Source organism: Lingula anatina, chromosome 9, assembly GCF_051362555.1.
Source record: "Lingula anatina isolate TDL-2025a chromosome 9, LinAna3.0, whole genome shotgun sequence".
NCBI lineage: Eukaryota > Metazoa > Brachiopoda > Lingulata > Lingulida > Lingulidae > Lingula > Lingula anatina.
Window position 1 is genome coordinate 7,960,180 of NC_141775.1, and position 15,771 is coordinate 7,975,950.

Here is a 15,771-nt window from a genome sequence, read left to right on the forward strand (position 1 = left end):
TTGTTCTGGAAAAGAATTACTATTTTGATTGAATTCTGGGCTCCTAGTATAAGTTATAACTGTTATTGCCTTTTTTACCTGATGGAGGTTTTTTGTGCTCTTGAAGCACTCTCGTGAGTTTCATTGTACCCCAAAAATTAAAAGAATATTATGCACATGACTATGAAATAAGATAAGATCTTATTAGGGCTGTTTGATGAAAGAAAGTCTTTAAAATGTATTGATTACATGTGTTTTGGAATTTCCTGATCGTAAGAGGGATTATTGGCAACTGCTGCAAAAAATTATTTTTCTGTCTTCACTTTTCATTTTTGAATAAAATGCTGTTAATGCAGTAACCGCAAACCTCCAGAGTCTTCCGGTGATGTTGGCAGCTGTGAATTAATGCAAATTTTGATTTATTTCAGATTAACTGCTAGAAGAATGCTGGTCTGCAGATCATCAGAGATACATTTTGAAAACCATGATCGTTCAATCTCAACTGAGCAGGTGATCCACAGTAGCTTTGTAATTCAGGATTTGTAAAACAGGCAAGGTAATTTAAACCAACTACTAAATACTTTTTAAATTTGTGTGTGTTGATAGTAAATGACAACAAATGCCCATTTAATAATAACAATAATAATAATAATAATGGTAGAATATAGCATTATCTATAGTAACAATATACTTAAGGTACATAAAATACAAATGACTTGGTTCTCTTTATGTTATGGCTGTGTTGATCATGAATAATTAATTCCAAATAAAGTAATTACCATTTGCAATGGGTTCTCATGATCATGAGCATATTTTTGGTTTTCACATTTTACCCAGATAGAAAGTTTTGGTCATAGTTAAGCTTTCAAATTAAGCTTTCAGATCTGAATAAGATTTGCAGCAAGTGAAAAATTTGAGAATCTTTTCATCGTGTCTACTGCTTTGGCATTTTCTATTCGAGTACTCCATGACAACAGTCCAAAGGTTTATTGGTTAAAAAGTTCACTGTAGAACCTTCAGACCAACAAACCCTTTTATATAAAAAAGAAATGATGAAAATGTTACGCTTTTTTGGACCAATAAACCTGACCACTGAGAAGGCACTCTTCTGTTCAACTGACTGGAATCAGAAATATCAAAAGATTATTATTATTATTATTATTATTATTATTATTATTATTATTTATCATCATCATCAAAGCGTGATAGAAAACTATTAAATATGCCTTATCGATTTTATTTAATGATATTTTTTTCAAGGTCAGATGAGTTGTACTCCGATCATCATGTTATCTGGTTGAAGGCTTTTCATTATCAGAATGTTTCCCCCATTTGATCCATACACAAATTCAAGTAATACTTTCAGGACATTGCACCAAATCCCAGATGACATTAGTGATCTAGCTGTGGATGGTTTGTTCCTATAATGTATAAATGTCAACTACCAGACAAAATGGTGATTATATACACACATCCCATTGGTTATTATCTAGCTTACAACCAAAAGGGATATTATATAGCTGGCACATCGCTGTTCAAGCTGATGCCTTAAAATGTCAAATACTGCAAGGTACTTTTTTGACATGATATATTGTCCAATCACAGCCAAAATAACTCACTTAATTTAATTGAAGTTACTGCCCCTCCTCATCCCTCTCTTATTCCCCCTTTAGTTTCACATAGTGCCACTGGTATATGTATGAAAATTAAAGATGTTTTAGAGTCCAGTTTCACCCGTTAAAGAACAATTAATTGAGCCCTTTCATAGCATGGTCTACTAAGGAGCCATTCAGAATGAGAAGATCTGAGTGCTTACTGCTGAATCCTGTAAGGGTCTCCCCGCCTCTTTCACATCTCTCCTCAGCATAATTAAATATGGCGGACCTACATGAAAGGAAGACTGCTGAATCCTGTAATGCCTCTTTCAGGCCTCTCAACGCGTTGTTCCTCGACTGGTCGTATTGAGTTGAGATTTAATTACTGCAGTGTCCCTGCAAAGACTACGTGTGGGGAGGTGTGAAAGAGGTGGAGAGATTATTACAGGATCAAACGATCTTCCTTTCATGTAGGTCTGCCATATTTAGGCCGTGGGCCAGTTAGCACTTGGATCTTCTCATTCTGAATGGCCCCTAATATGTTCAGTTTAAATTCGAAATAGTCAGTACACTATAACCCAGTCTTGGTCAGAAGAAATTATCGTCTTAAAAAAAAAAAAAAACTACTTCCTACTTTAAAAGCAGGTGCAATTATTTGATATATTTGGACTATCACATTTATCTTACATCATGGTGGATGATTTTTTTTGTCTAAAAGATTATAGCCTGCACCTATTTATGAGCTAATTTAAAGTTATTTGTGAAATTGGCTAATTATACATAACTTTCTTGATTGTCTTTGAATTAAAGTTAGCGTATGGTTGTGTTATACATGCAGTTGATTGGCTTTTGTTTGCCCTATTCTGAAAAATCTGAAAATCTCAGTGAATTTAATGTGGGAATTAATCCACTCCAATACTTGCATGCACATGCATGTGTACATGAATATACATGTACTCGGATACCAGTATATCATTTTCATGTAACAGACCAAAAAGTCCCTTTGCAATTAACCAAATTTACCCAAGAAATGGGGTAATTGGCATCATTTGATATCCTTATTTCCAAACGAAGGTTCCTCCATTGTGCAATTAATAATGAAAATTTTGAAGGAGTCTTTTTTATGTCTGGTCTTAGCAAAATGAAAATTTGACAGCAATATTGCAGCGAAATTTCTGTAAACTAAAAGTTTGGAGCAACCAGTTCGCAGGAGTTTGCAAGAAAATTTTGTATGGCTTCTTATTTGCGGTTCATTTTCTGGACATCTTTAGTTTGCAGCATGTTTGCAAAAAAGTCTTAATGTTACAGCAAATTTGCAGAAAATCAGCAGCAAATCTGCAAGAACATCTTAAGCAAGTGTGCAAGCAAGCATTCATGTTCTTGCAAATTCTCAGTAAATTTGCTGCAAATTGGAAAATTTGCCAGAAGTTTGCAGCAAATTTGCCAGAGAGTTTTTGCAGGCCTGATATTTTGCTAAGGGTAGTTTCAGTTTGACCCTTGTGTCGGCATCACTGCTGCCACCTGCTGGTAGAGTACAACATTTGCAAACATTCATATTCTTGGCTTTAAATGTTCAATCATCAGTGAGTCGGCTCATATAAGTGGTGGCAGCAGCACCGCGATCACCTATAATTTGTTATCAACCTTTATATTCAAGCTGCAGTTGGTGGGACTAGACTTTGCAAGTTCCTGACTTTGGCTTTCACTGGAGTAGTCCAATCTCACCTGAAGATTTTATTTTCTAACAACAGATATTGGATTTTGCCAGGTACTTTTTAATGCTAGACTTAAGTTAATTAGCAGGTGGTTCCAAGGTGCTTTGGTTTTAACCTATATTTACATTTTGAACCAGGAAGAGGCAGCTATTTTTTCGACTCCTTGTTGACAGCTTTGATGACTCTCAGTAAAATTAAGTGAGAAAAAAGGCTAAGTCAACTAATTTCCTAGAAAGCAGTACGATTTTGCGGACGAAGTGGATTAAAAAGCTTTATCAAACAGGAAAAGTTCTCCACATGAAAATATTTATTACAAAACAGCACCATAAGACAGCAGAAAAGCAAAAAAACTGGTGTTATAAGAAATAATTCAAAAGCATCTAGACAGTTTGAGCCAAGGAGAAGCAAAATTAGATGTTACCAAAAGAAGATTTGAAGGTTGCAGTTGGATCGTAATAAGAATAAATAAGGTAAATTTCTTCACCAACCGTCAAGATTTTCAGTGCGATAGCAGCTGGCAGTATGCCGGTAGGGGGAAGCCCTCACCGGTCAAACAGACATCGGGACTTGCCCGAATGCAATGGGCAGCCGCTATTGCTTCTCCACCAGCATAAGGATCATGAAAATGGCAGCATTAATGAAGGAAATAATGGGGACATTGAAAATGGCCATCAGAACCACCTGCACGTGGTTACAAAGAGACCTCTGTCAAGACATTCTAAGTTGGAGGCTTATCTCACGGCACTAACAATTTTGTTGTTCTTCGCCTGCATAGTGTTCATATTTATTGCCTTTTCTAAAGACGGGAACTGGAGGCAACAGGATTTGGGACAAGCCAGTGGTAAGAAGTCTTGCAGCTAATCTGCTTTGATTGATTTTTTTTTTTTTTTTTTTTTTTTTTTGCAAAAGATCAAATGTGAACAATACTTATATCTTTCAGCCAATTTCTCTATTGTAAATTGCAGAAAAGAAACAGACTTTTTTGCTTTAAGTCTTTTGAATTAAAAATAGCATATTCTTTATATAATATTAACTTAACAATTGTATTTTTATCTTGATGTGAACCTTGTGAACTTAAGGTTCTTTCAGAATATAGTATCTTTCCTTAAAATATTCTACATACTTAACTTTTTGAATTTTATGTAAAATTTATCTTTTGAATTTAAGCAGCATGTGCAGTAGACGTTGTTGTCTTGTACTGAAACATCTGTATGCTCAAATTAGATATATCAATTCTTTTTAAGCAGCAGCTTCCTCCTTTGATGACGTCTGTATAACAGAAAACTGTGTTAAAACAGGTAATGTATTTGAATGTCTGTTCATTTGAATGTCTGTTTAGCATTACCAGTTGAATGATTGTGGCAATTACAAAAACATTAGTTTAATTTTGCTCTACATCAGTCACAAAACTTCATTATATACACATATAATCAAGTATAGTTATTATTATTATCATTATCAAAATGCCGTTCTGTGATAATTATTACTTTGTTATGAAAACCACAATGATGAGGTCAATTTTAAACACCTGCAAACAAGTCACAGTAGCTCAAAGTTCTGTGAATAAGAGCCATTAGGAATACCACATAATGAAGCATCTATTATCTACAGTGTAATAAAGGAAGCACCTGCTAACAACTGTACCAGACAGTTTCAAACAAAAGTATCAAGTTCCATGTGATGATGTATGGAGTATACACAGCCACTTAACAAACATATCGAGTTTCATGAGCTTATAGGCATGGTACATAATGCGTGTAGGCTCATCAAATACTGGGCTGGTACACTGTGTCTCTAAGACAATAAAGCCAGGGCTGGGATTATGTTGTATTATCAATGCTTAGGTAAATCTAGGAGAAATCTAGGGGTTTTAGTGCTTCACTGGGGTTTTGTGTGTAACCCGACAGCTGTGTTTTGATCACGTTTTGTAGTGGGGTAACCTTGCACTTTCAGTCTTGCAGGGACAAGACTGGGGCAGTTTTCTATCAGTTTTTGATCATAAAAAGTTTTTTTCATTTCAGTTGACTCAAAGTCTGTTTATAAAAAGAGGAGTGGAGGGTTTTGTTAGGGAAAATGGTACATGTAACTGCATTGATTTTCAGATAATTGTAATTTGCCATAGTTGTGTGAAATTATTTGATTATTCTTTTCGAGAAAAGGGACTGTTATTCACTCACTATTTGATTTCTTTTTAGGATCTCTCATATCAGTTAATATATAAACAAAGCATATTTCATTTTGAAAAGAATAAGCGGGTCTAAAAATGTATTTGCTGTTTGTGATCTTGAGCTATGGGTTTGTGATCATGAATGCAGAATAAAATTTGTGTTAAACCACTAGCTGGCAATTAAGCTAAATAATTTACACGTAAACTGCTAACATAAGTAAGTTGAGCCAACCAGTAGAACTGTACAAAATGGTAAAGTGAAGTCAAGGCATGGAATTAGGCCTTAACCCTCAACAATGAATGCAGTCATTGACTCCATGGCATTTGTTGCCAAGAAGTTAGCTAATGGCACCCTCAATTTTCCTGAGGAAGTGCAAAACTGGAAAACTCTTCATGGGATAAGCTCCAATTTTCACTTCAAAATGATATGATGAAAAAGACAAAAAATGCCAAAGATCTGCAGTTAGATTACTGAATAGCACTAATTTGCATTTTGGGCTTTATGTCGATTTTAATTCAACCTTTGATTCATACTTTTTTATTTATTATAGCATTGCAGACTGACTTGAGTATGATTTCATTGTCTACATTTTTATGGTGGTCCAGGCACTAATGATAGTTTAAACAAGACAGCTTACTAACAAGGGAGTTTAAACAAGATGGGATGTTTGTGCTAAGCTTTAACAGCAAAACTCCCCAGAGATTTCCAGATCAATGCTACGGTAGTTACTTCAAATTTCAAATGCCTCTTTTTTTCTGAAAATTCAAATTTTCAAAAAGTTTCAGAAATTTAAAATTGACATGTGGAAGTCAAGTCAAAGGAATGAATGGCATATCTGGAATCACCCACTTATGTGCAGGTTTTGATCTCTGGCTTTTTTCCAAGATTTTTACAGAGTTATGGCAAGTGTCAGGAGAGGAAGAAAAAAGTACATAAATCAGGTGGATGGGGGGGGGGATATCCTTTACCCTGGGATAATATTGTAAGTATGGATTTTAGCACAAAAAAAAAAATCTTGCTTTGTATACTTTTAATTCAAAAAGTGATGCATAGATTTTGATGGAAGTTTTCAACTGTCCACATTTCCTTGTACTCTTCTCTGGCCTTTTGACATATTTTTCAGCTGTAAATAAAAAGTAAACACTTTGTACATTTATTATATATTACACAAAGATAAGTAAGAAAAATGAAAATATTTTACATACCGAATATGTGTGTGTGTGTGTGTGTGTGTGTGTGTGTGTGTGTGTGTGTGTGTGTGTGTGTGATTCCCCATACTTTTTCAGGTCACAAATGAGCTACCCTAAAATTGATGAGATTTTGGAATGATCCTTGAATTAATAAATGATTAATTTTTTTTCTTTTTGACGTGTATCTGTCTGTTCAAGCAACATTATGCCCATAATATGGAGGGCTTTTGATAGAATTTTCAGGATAGATTAAAATGGGCTTTATTTGGATACTTGAGTAGTTACTTGATTAATAAGACAATTTATTAAGTATTCAACCTATTTGTAAATCAATAAACTTATAATTATGATGGCAATTAAGCTTATTAGTTAATTTATAATTAATTAATGACAATTGAGTTATTTAATTAGTTGATTAAGTAATTAAATTAATACATGATTTATGAGAATTGAGTTGCCTTGGTGGAGGTTGGTGCTCTCTCAGTGCTTTTCTAGTTAAAGGGATAAAAACTCTTCATATGAAATCTATATTTCACATTAAATGCATTTTTACCACAAAATGGCAGCTATAGCAATTATTCTGAAATCTGTGCTCGTCACTAGACCATGTGACCTCCACAGATGGCTATACTCTGTAAAAATCACTTAAGAGATTATTATAAAAAAACTTTTTAGAAAAAAAACAGAGACTAACTTTGAATGTAGAAATGGATTCATTAACCATTGGTAAGTAAGGCAAAATTGTCGTTTTCTCCAGGAAAATTCTTTTTTTGGTCAAAATGAACAGTTGCTATCCTTAAATAAACATAATTTTTGTTTTTGTGTATCAGAAGTATTTTGGTTCTTAAGTGCCAAGAACTTGTTACTGACTTCAGGAAAATCCTTGAAACATTTTTATTTTTGCCTTTGTCCTCTTGAATGTTCTTTGAGGCACTGTGTGTTGTGTTATTCCATGCTATTGATTGGAAGGCAAGTTGCACACTGTTAGTGTTTTCTAAGACATGTCCCCACAGGCAGTTCATTTTAACCTAGAAACCTAGCACATACTGATGATTTTGCTTTTGTCTATTTAGCTATCAGATATAATTTACCGGTCTCTTATAAGTTATTGCACGCATATAATGTGTTCCAAGACATTTGTTCCCAAAGGCATTTTCTGCCTAGAATCTCACACTATCATATAATTTTATACAGACAGTTTGCCAATGTCTAGGGATATTTACTGTTATGAGCCAGACAGCTTTTTAGCGATTCATCTGGCTGTGTCTTTCTTTTTGTCTGTCTGCCCTTCTGTCTATCTGTCTTAGAGAAGTAAACTTTAGGAATTTCTTTTTGCGTGGAGACATACTACTCCAATACTGAAAATGCTTATCAGTAACATGCTTAACTTTGCATAATTTGTTGGAGACCTTTCTTTTACTTCAAGTTTGCTGAGTGGATTTGTTAGTTAATAAGACAGGTTTCGCTCAAAATCAGCATGATTGGGTAATTTTTATGAAATTTATTTATTTTCTTAGGGATTATTTCTGTTAAAATTATTGATTTTTATATTCTTTGTTATTGTTTTTATTGTTATTATTGTCATTATGTGTAAATATTGTTACAGTGATTTTTGCTGTTTGGTGGTCTGTATATTTGCCAGCTTTGCTGTCTAGTTTTTCTGTTTTGGCCATTTTTAGGTTGGAGATGATAGGGAAACAAGAAACTGATAAACTAAACTAACCTGAGTAAGACAACAATTAAATTACAAAAGGTTTATATGAAGTTAGTTCTAATGCTAAATTACATGTCACTGTTAATTCCCAGGAGGTCTGTTTGTATTATACCAGTCTAAGGATGGAAAAAAAATCAATGAAAAGAAGCTACACTGTAGTTTGGGTATGCCACCCAGAGTGTTGGTGGCCAATGACAGCTCACCTCTGCCTTTCATCCTGCGTATCAATGATAGAGATTACGTAATTAGTTTCCATTGACCTGTGAAACGTAGGGTACCTGGTACACTGTATGTATAAGGCAGGTTAAAAACAAGGTGCTTAAGGCAGGTTAAAAACAAGGTGCTGAAGACTTTTTGTGTTAAAATGGAGAATTAAAGCACAGTACTGTCAATTAACATTAAATATGATATTATTGATGCACATTGTGACACATGCAGTGCGGTGTTTTTTATCTTTGTCTGCACAACATTGATCTGTTAGGGTCATATTTAACCAGTATGCCAGAAGACAAGACCTGATTTTTTTTAATAGCAAGGCATTTATATTTATTTATTTACTTATATTTCTTTTCATGTACTTTTGAATTTTTTTCTATAAATGTTATATAATCTCATAATTGTTGCAGAGAAGAAAGACAGTCTTTTCAAAGATAAAAGATATCTTTTTTAGTGCTTATTGGACAAGAAAAATCCAAGTCCCAAGAAAGAGCACAATTACATTTAGCATCAGTATTGCTTGCTGGGATCAATTTCAAATCAAATTTTTGGAACCATAGGGACTTTCTTTGAAAGTTATACCAATTAAATTAATGTGCAAACCAGATATTTTATTGGCTAGTTTCCATGTGTTAGCACATAGGGACTCAACTTGAAAGGTATACCTTTTGTGTACTGCGCAAATACCAGCTATCGATAAAGTTCCCAATGGGTCTACTGGGTATTTAATGACCTTAGATAAAGCAGCATTATATGCCTAATTGCTGCTGGTGGCAGTTGAAATAGTTGGATGATACATGGCTGCTAGAAGCAGTGCCTGTCTGCAGTTTCTCCAGATATATGTAACTCAACTGTGTCCCAGGAAAGTGGTCAATTGGGGGCACTAAAGGGGGAGGGGGCATCAACTCTCATCAACCTCTAACAATAGGGTTGAGGGTTTTGTTGTTTTGTTGCACACTGCTACTGGTAGTTTGTAAGTAGTTTATTTCCATTCAGTCCTTTGGGAAATAAACCATCCCAGTCAATGAGAAACTTCCAACTGGTTTGTACATACACGGAAGTGGCTTGAAATGCATTGAATTGTTAGGGAACCAACCATGAGCTACAGGGGCCGATTGAGGCTGTGTTCTGTGTCTTCCGGAAGACGTTCAGATTTTCAAGTTTACATTAATGGGTTTCTATTTTGTTTCTGTTGGAAGACAGTCAAAAATGGAGGTCAATAGATCAACGTAGATAATTTGGCAGACTGTCAAAAAATATCTCTGGATCTGCCCCTGAACGTACCAGAGCATATGACATTTGTATGCATCACTGATCTGTGGGTTTATTTCTACATCAGTAACCAGGAATGTTTTAGTACAGTATGTAATGAATGGTGATTAATCATCTTGACTTGTCATTATCTTTAAGTGTCTTCTTGAAAGTACTTGTTTCATGGAATTCAACTTTAGAAGAATAATTATGCTAACCTTAGTTTGTCATATTTCTTTTTAATGCAAAATTATGACTGCCTGGGAGCAGCTAAGGAAAATAGTGATTTTCTTGCTGCAGATCGAAGCAAGGAATACAAATAAGACAAAAGATTATAGAATGTGTTTCATGGAAAATACCTTGGGATTGGCCATTTATGCTCTAATGCATGGAATTGAGCGCTTTTAGCAGTTTCTTTGATAGAATTAAGTGGTTTGTGCACTTACTTGGAGTTTTTGAAATCAGTTTTGTATAAATGCACTCTCTGGTTTTCTGGAAATGATGTTGACATGAAAAAAGGCTTTTAAGGACAAATTGCAAAAACAGATAAAAGTGTCGGTCAGGTGTTATGACACATTTCTGACTTAAAAAGATGTCTTGGTCTCAGAGCTTTGGTTTCGGGCTCATTCCCATTGTAACTATCGGCCTGTGTAGAGCGATCCTACTCCATGGGGACACTCACTGAATGCAATCAGGTTAAGAGATTAACATCCTCTTGTTTCCACAGTGCTCGTATAATCAGCAGCTTCTCCGAGTTCTACTCAATGCCAGGAGGAGGCGTGTCATTCTGACTCTTATTCTGATATTGTAGTTGGGTTGATCTATGTTGATAGGTAGTTTTATTGGGAATGACCCCATAGTCAAATTGAAGAAGTACTGCAACAAAAAAGTTGTTTAATAGTGTTAACACCACGGCCATATTCACCTGGTTATCAGTCTGGGACAATGCCTACATATTTTTTTAAGAATATAAGTTAAAATGTTTTCTGAAGTCGCATGCCTACGTTAAACTTAATAATAATCATTATAATGATGTTGATAACTATAGCATTTTGATTTCGAGTCAAACCAGTCTTTTGATGCCACTTTTCATCTTAAAGTTACTTCTACGTTAAATTCAATTTCTGATGAATATTGAAATTTGGTGATCTTAAATGGGCATAATGCACAATGCATACTAATATTCATTTTCAGTGTCAACTTTTACTTTAGTTTTCAACAGTATACTTTCACTTTTCAGCTGCAGCCTTACTAGAGTCTATGGACAGTAGCGTGGATCCATGTGAAGACTTTTTCCAGTATGCATGTGGATCTTGGAACAAGAAAAACATCATTCCTGAAGATAAGACTGGGTTTAATACATTTGAGAAACTGCATGATGAGTTGCTTGTCAAGTTGAAAGGTACCACAGTGAATGTCTAACTTACAATACTTCATATTTTTGGGAGAAGGTGTCAGTTAAAGATGGATACTAAAATTGGGATGTTTAACTTCATTTTAAGAAAGGTTTAATTTACAAGTTGAGAAAATGTTTTATTTTCACCCAAGAATACCACCATGCAATTTTCAGTAAAATATTTTGGTAAAATAGCATGATACTTTCAAGATATGAAAGTACATGTGGTAGTTCTTTCAGTTTCATGCCTATTTTCATGGATTAGCTTTAAAACAATAAAATGCTTGGATAGTGTACACTGGCTCAGCTTATGTTTAAATGTTTTATTGTATTTGTAAATTTAGCTCTGCTTGAAGAACCCCTGAAAAGCGGTGATGCAGCTTCCATTGATCAAGCTAAAATACTATACCGTTCTTGTATGAATTTGAGTAAGTATAAACTCTTCTGCTATGTCTAAGAGCGCATTCCCAGAGATTTAGATTGATCCATCCGGATCGACCTAACTCCCTGGGGGTTCATGCTAAATTGCTGTCAGCTGACCACGCACAGAAGTTAACTACCCCCTTACAGCTTTTAATAGGCAGGACAGACATTTAAGCCAGCTAAGCTGACAGTGATCAGTGAGACTCCCCACGGGGATAGATCGATCTAAAATCTCTGGGAATGGGGTCTAAGCCTTGTTGCTGCTCTATCTGTAAAACAAATTCTATATTTTTTCAACTAGCTAGAGCCAACTCTGGGGACAAAATGAAGGTCAAATTCAAACATAGTCCCAAATGTGCTCCTCATTCAGAATATTTATTCCAGAATGTTTTTCATGTGTACAGTCATAACATAAGCTAAATTCACACCTTTTGCAACTGCAAGATTTTATGGCACAACTGTTTAAGAGACATTTGAAAAATACTTAGAATTGTTCATTTTGTAACCGCAGTATCATTAAGAAGCTGCAGGTGGCTGCAAATATCAGATAAATTGCAAATTCCACAAGCAAAAACTCCATGCAACAATGCAAGCAGATAATTTTTTCTCTGATAATGGCAAGGCATTCTTCTTTTTTACAGCTGAAATAGACCGTCTTGGTAAATCTCCACTTCAGGAAGTCCTGAAACCTTTTGGTGGCTGGCCAATAGCAGACGAGGCCTGGTCTGAAGGAAAATTTAACCTTGAAGCTACTTTGGGAAAACTAAGGAGACAGTTTAATCTCCCAGTTATGATAGACTCTTGGATTGCAGCTGATGATAAAAATTCATCAATACACATTTTACAGGTAGTCAGGAAGAAATATCGAAACAAATGTGATAATTGGCAGTCAAACAATATTTCTTACAGGCATATTGATAGTGTAGTTTTGTTTAGGCATTTTATGAAACAAGGCTTTGAAAAACAATTTTTTTTTAAAGTTAGAATAAAAGGTATCCCTTTAAAATTGACAGACAAAAAAGATCTTTTTTTTCATTTTTACTGTAGTGAAAGGACCTAACTCCTTCAACCTTTATTTCAGATTGACCAGCCTGTGCTGGGTATGCCGAGCCGTGAGTACTATACAGAAAGATTATATCTGGAACCCTATAGAAAATTCATGATAGAAATAGCCAAGCTATTGGGAGCGGATGGTGAAGATGTCATACAGTCTATTGAGAAAGTGCTCAGTCTGGAAATAATGTTGGCAAACGTATGTATTTTGTTTTGTACCACAAGGTGGAAGGTTTTCTGATATTTATTGTACCACCAGCGTTAGCGCTGGCGGTACACATGGTTTCGGTCCCGTCCGGATCGTTCCGCCGGCTCCGCCGGACGGCTACCGTTACCGCTTCTCTTCCTAGACGGTAAGGGCCCCCGTACCCATCTCATGGATTTAGGTCACCTATAATCTCAACTCGTTCCACGTAAAATTTGGGCTTAGTCGGTATTGGGGTCTGGGTGTGGCACTCATTACAATGCACCCTTGTCTAAAAATGGCAAAATTAAATGCTAATTATCTACCCTACGGAAGGAGTTATGGGAAAAATTTCTATAGACGGCTTTCCAAAAGTCATATGTGTAGATTTCAAATATACCCTTGGATTTGACCTTTGACCTTTACTTCAAGGTCAAATGGGCCAAAATTTTCAAAAAAATGAAATTTTTTACGAAAAAAATTTTTTTTGCCCTGTTATTCAGACACTGCACAGACTTAACCAATAATATTATTGGAAAGTGTTACCCTTCAGGTCATCTTTCATCTCCATGAATTTGGGGTCAATCGGTGCATTTTCACGGGAGTAGCGGCCATAAGGTACCGAAACTGAAAACTGTCTCTAATTCGGGAACCGTTAATGCTAGAGACCCATTCTTTTTTGCATTTTGTAGAGCATGTAAAGCCCAACACTGGAGGTGGTCTCGGTTTTTTTGTATTCCATACGGTTTTCGAGTTACGCTGTATCAAAAAGTACATATTGGTGGTAAAAGCAAAATGTGCAGTACGGTAATGGATAATAAATTTTGAACTCTGGAAAAATAAAACATAAGGCTTGGAAAAGCAGACAACTTATGTTCAAAAATGACATTATTTCATCAAATTTGAACTTCTGAAACTTCAGAGCACCTCCTATTTCAAGAATTTTGACCAAAATGACATTTTCTTTATTTTAATTAATTTTTTCTGTACGAAATTTAAGGCACATTATGGTAACTCCAAAATTATAACATTTAGTCCCTTATATCTCCAAAACTGGCAGAGATAGGTCCATAGTTACTATTGAAGTTGAATAGGAAGTCATATACTGGCTATCTTTCTGTGACCTTAAAATTGACCTTTGACCTACTTTTCACCATGAACTGAACTTTGCAAATTTTGCTTCCCTTTTATCTCCAAAACTGGCAGAGATAGGTCCATAGTTACTATTGAACTTGAATAGGAAGTCATATACTGGCAATCTAAATGTGATCTTAAAATTGACCTTTGACCTACTTTTCACCATGAACTGAACTTTGCAAATTTTGCTTCCCTTTTATCTCCAAAACTGGCAGAGATAGGTCCGTCGTTACTATTGAACTTGAATAGAAAGTCATATACTGGCAATCTAAATGTGACCTTGAAATTGACCTTTGACCTACTTTTCACCATGAATTGAACTTTGCAAATTTTGCTTTCCTTTTATCTCCAAAACTGGCAGAGATAGGTCCGTAGTTACTATTGAACTTGAATAGGAAGTCATATACTGGCAATCTATATGTGACCTTAAAATTGACCTTTGACCTACTTTTCACCATGAATTGAACTTTGCAAATTTTGCTTCCCTTTTATCTCCAAAACTGGCAGAGATAGGTCCATAGTTACTATTGAACTTGAATAGGAAGTCATATACTAGCAATCTAAATGTGACCTTAAAATTGACCTTTGACCTACTTTACACCATGAACTGAATTTTGCAAATTTTGCTTTTCTTTTATCTCCAAAACTGGCTGAGATAGGTCCATAGTTACTATTGAACTTGAATAGAAAGTCATATACTGGCAATATAAATGTGACCTTGTAATTGACCTTTGACCTACTTTTCACCATGAATTGAACTTTGCAAATTTTGCTTTCCTTTTATCTCCAAAACTGGCAGAGATAGGTCCGTAGTTACTATTGAACTTGAATAGGAAGTCATATACTGGCAATCTATATGTGACCTTAAAATTGACCTTTGACCTACTTTTCACCATGAATTGAACTTTGCAAATTTTGCTTTCCTTTTATCTCCAAAACTGGCAGAGATAGGTCCGTAGTTACTATTGAACTTGAATCGGAAGTCATATACTGGCAATCTATATGTGACCTTAAAATTGACCTTTGACCTACTTTTCACCATGAATTGAACTTTGCAAATTTTGCTTTCCTTTTATCTCCAAAACTGGCAGAGATAGGTCCGTAGTTACTATTGAACTTGAATAGGAAGTCATATACTGGCAATCTTTCTGTGACCTTAAAATTGACCTTTGACCTACTTTTCACCATGAACTGAATTTTGCAAATTTTTCTTCCCTTTTATCTCCAAAACTGGCAGAGATAGGTCCATAGTTACTATTGAACTTGAATAGGAAGTCATATACTGGCAATCTAAATGTGACCTTAAAATTGACCTTTGACCTACTTTTCACCATGAACTGAACTTTGCAAATTTTGCTTTCCTTTTGTCTCCAAAACTGGCAGAGATAGGTCCATAGTTACTCTTGAACTTGAATAGGAAGTCATATACTGGCAATTTACTGTGACCTTGAAATTGACCCTTGACCTATCTTACATCTTACGAAGAACTTAAATTTGATTGTACCATATATATTTTTTGCAAAAGTTTAAAAATTCTTGTTGATTGCATTTTTACAGCTTGTCAAGCACAAAACTGGTGGCTGTGTCCCTTATTTTGTGTATGTGGGGGTCTATACGAATGCGCTTGCTCCAGCTGGTGGTACAATATTCGGAGGCGGTATCGCCTCTCTGATCCTCTAGTTTTCCATTTAGATCTTCATCCTCACCCATTTAAATCCACAGGTATGAAATGATTCATAGTAAAAACTGT

General features: G+C 35.2%; 1 protein-coding gene across 11 annotated transcripts in view; it reads left to right on the plus strand.

The window, feature by feature from the left end:
• LOC106151033 (neprilysin-1) overlaps positions 1-15,771 on the plus strand; it is a 46,126-nt gene that overhangs the window by 18,976 nt on the left and 11,379 nt on the right. For 8 of the 11 annotated variants that reach the window (XM_086995097.1, XM_086995095.1, XM_086995094.1 and 5 more), the window contains 7 exons: positions 408-535; positions 3,232-4,130; positions 4,534-4,587; positions 11,069-11,230; positions 11,569-11,652; positions 12,289-12,494; positions 12,729-12,899. In XM_086995097.1, the coding sequence (XP_086851223.1) occupies positions 3,812-4,130; positions 4,534-4,587; positions 11,069-11,230; positions 11,569-11,652; positions 12,289-12,494; positions 12,729-12,899 (996 nt within the window). In that variant the 5' untranslated portion in view covers positions 408-535; positions 3,232-3,811. Of the gene's footprint in view, positions 1-407; positions 536-1,345; positions 1,550-3,231; positions 4,131-4,533; positions 4,588-11,068; positions 11,231-11,568; positions 11,653-12,288; positions 12,495-12,728; positions 12,900-15,771 lie in introns of all 11 variants that reach the window. The other 3 variants (XM_086995093.1, XM_086995101.1, XM_086995100.1) reach the window with 3 other exon arrangements.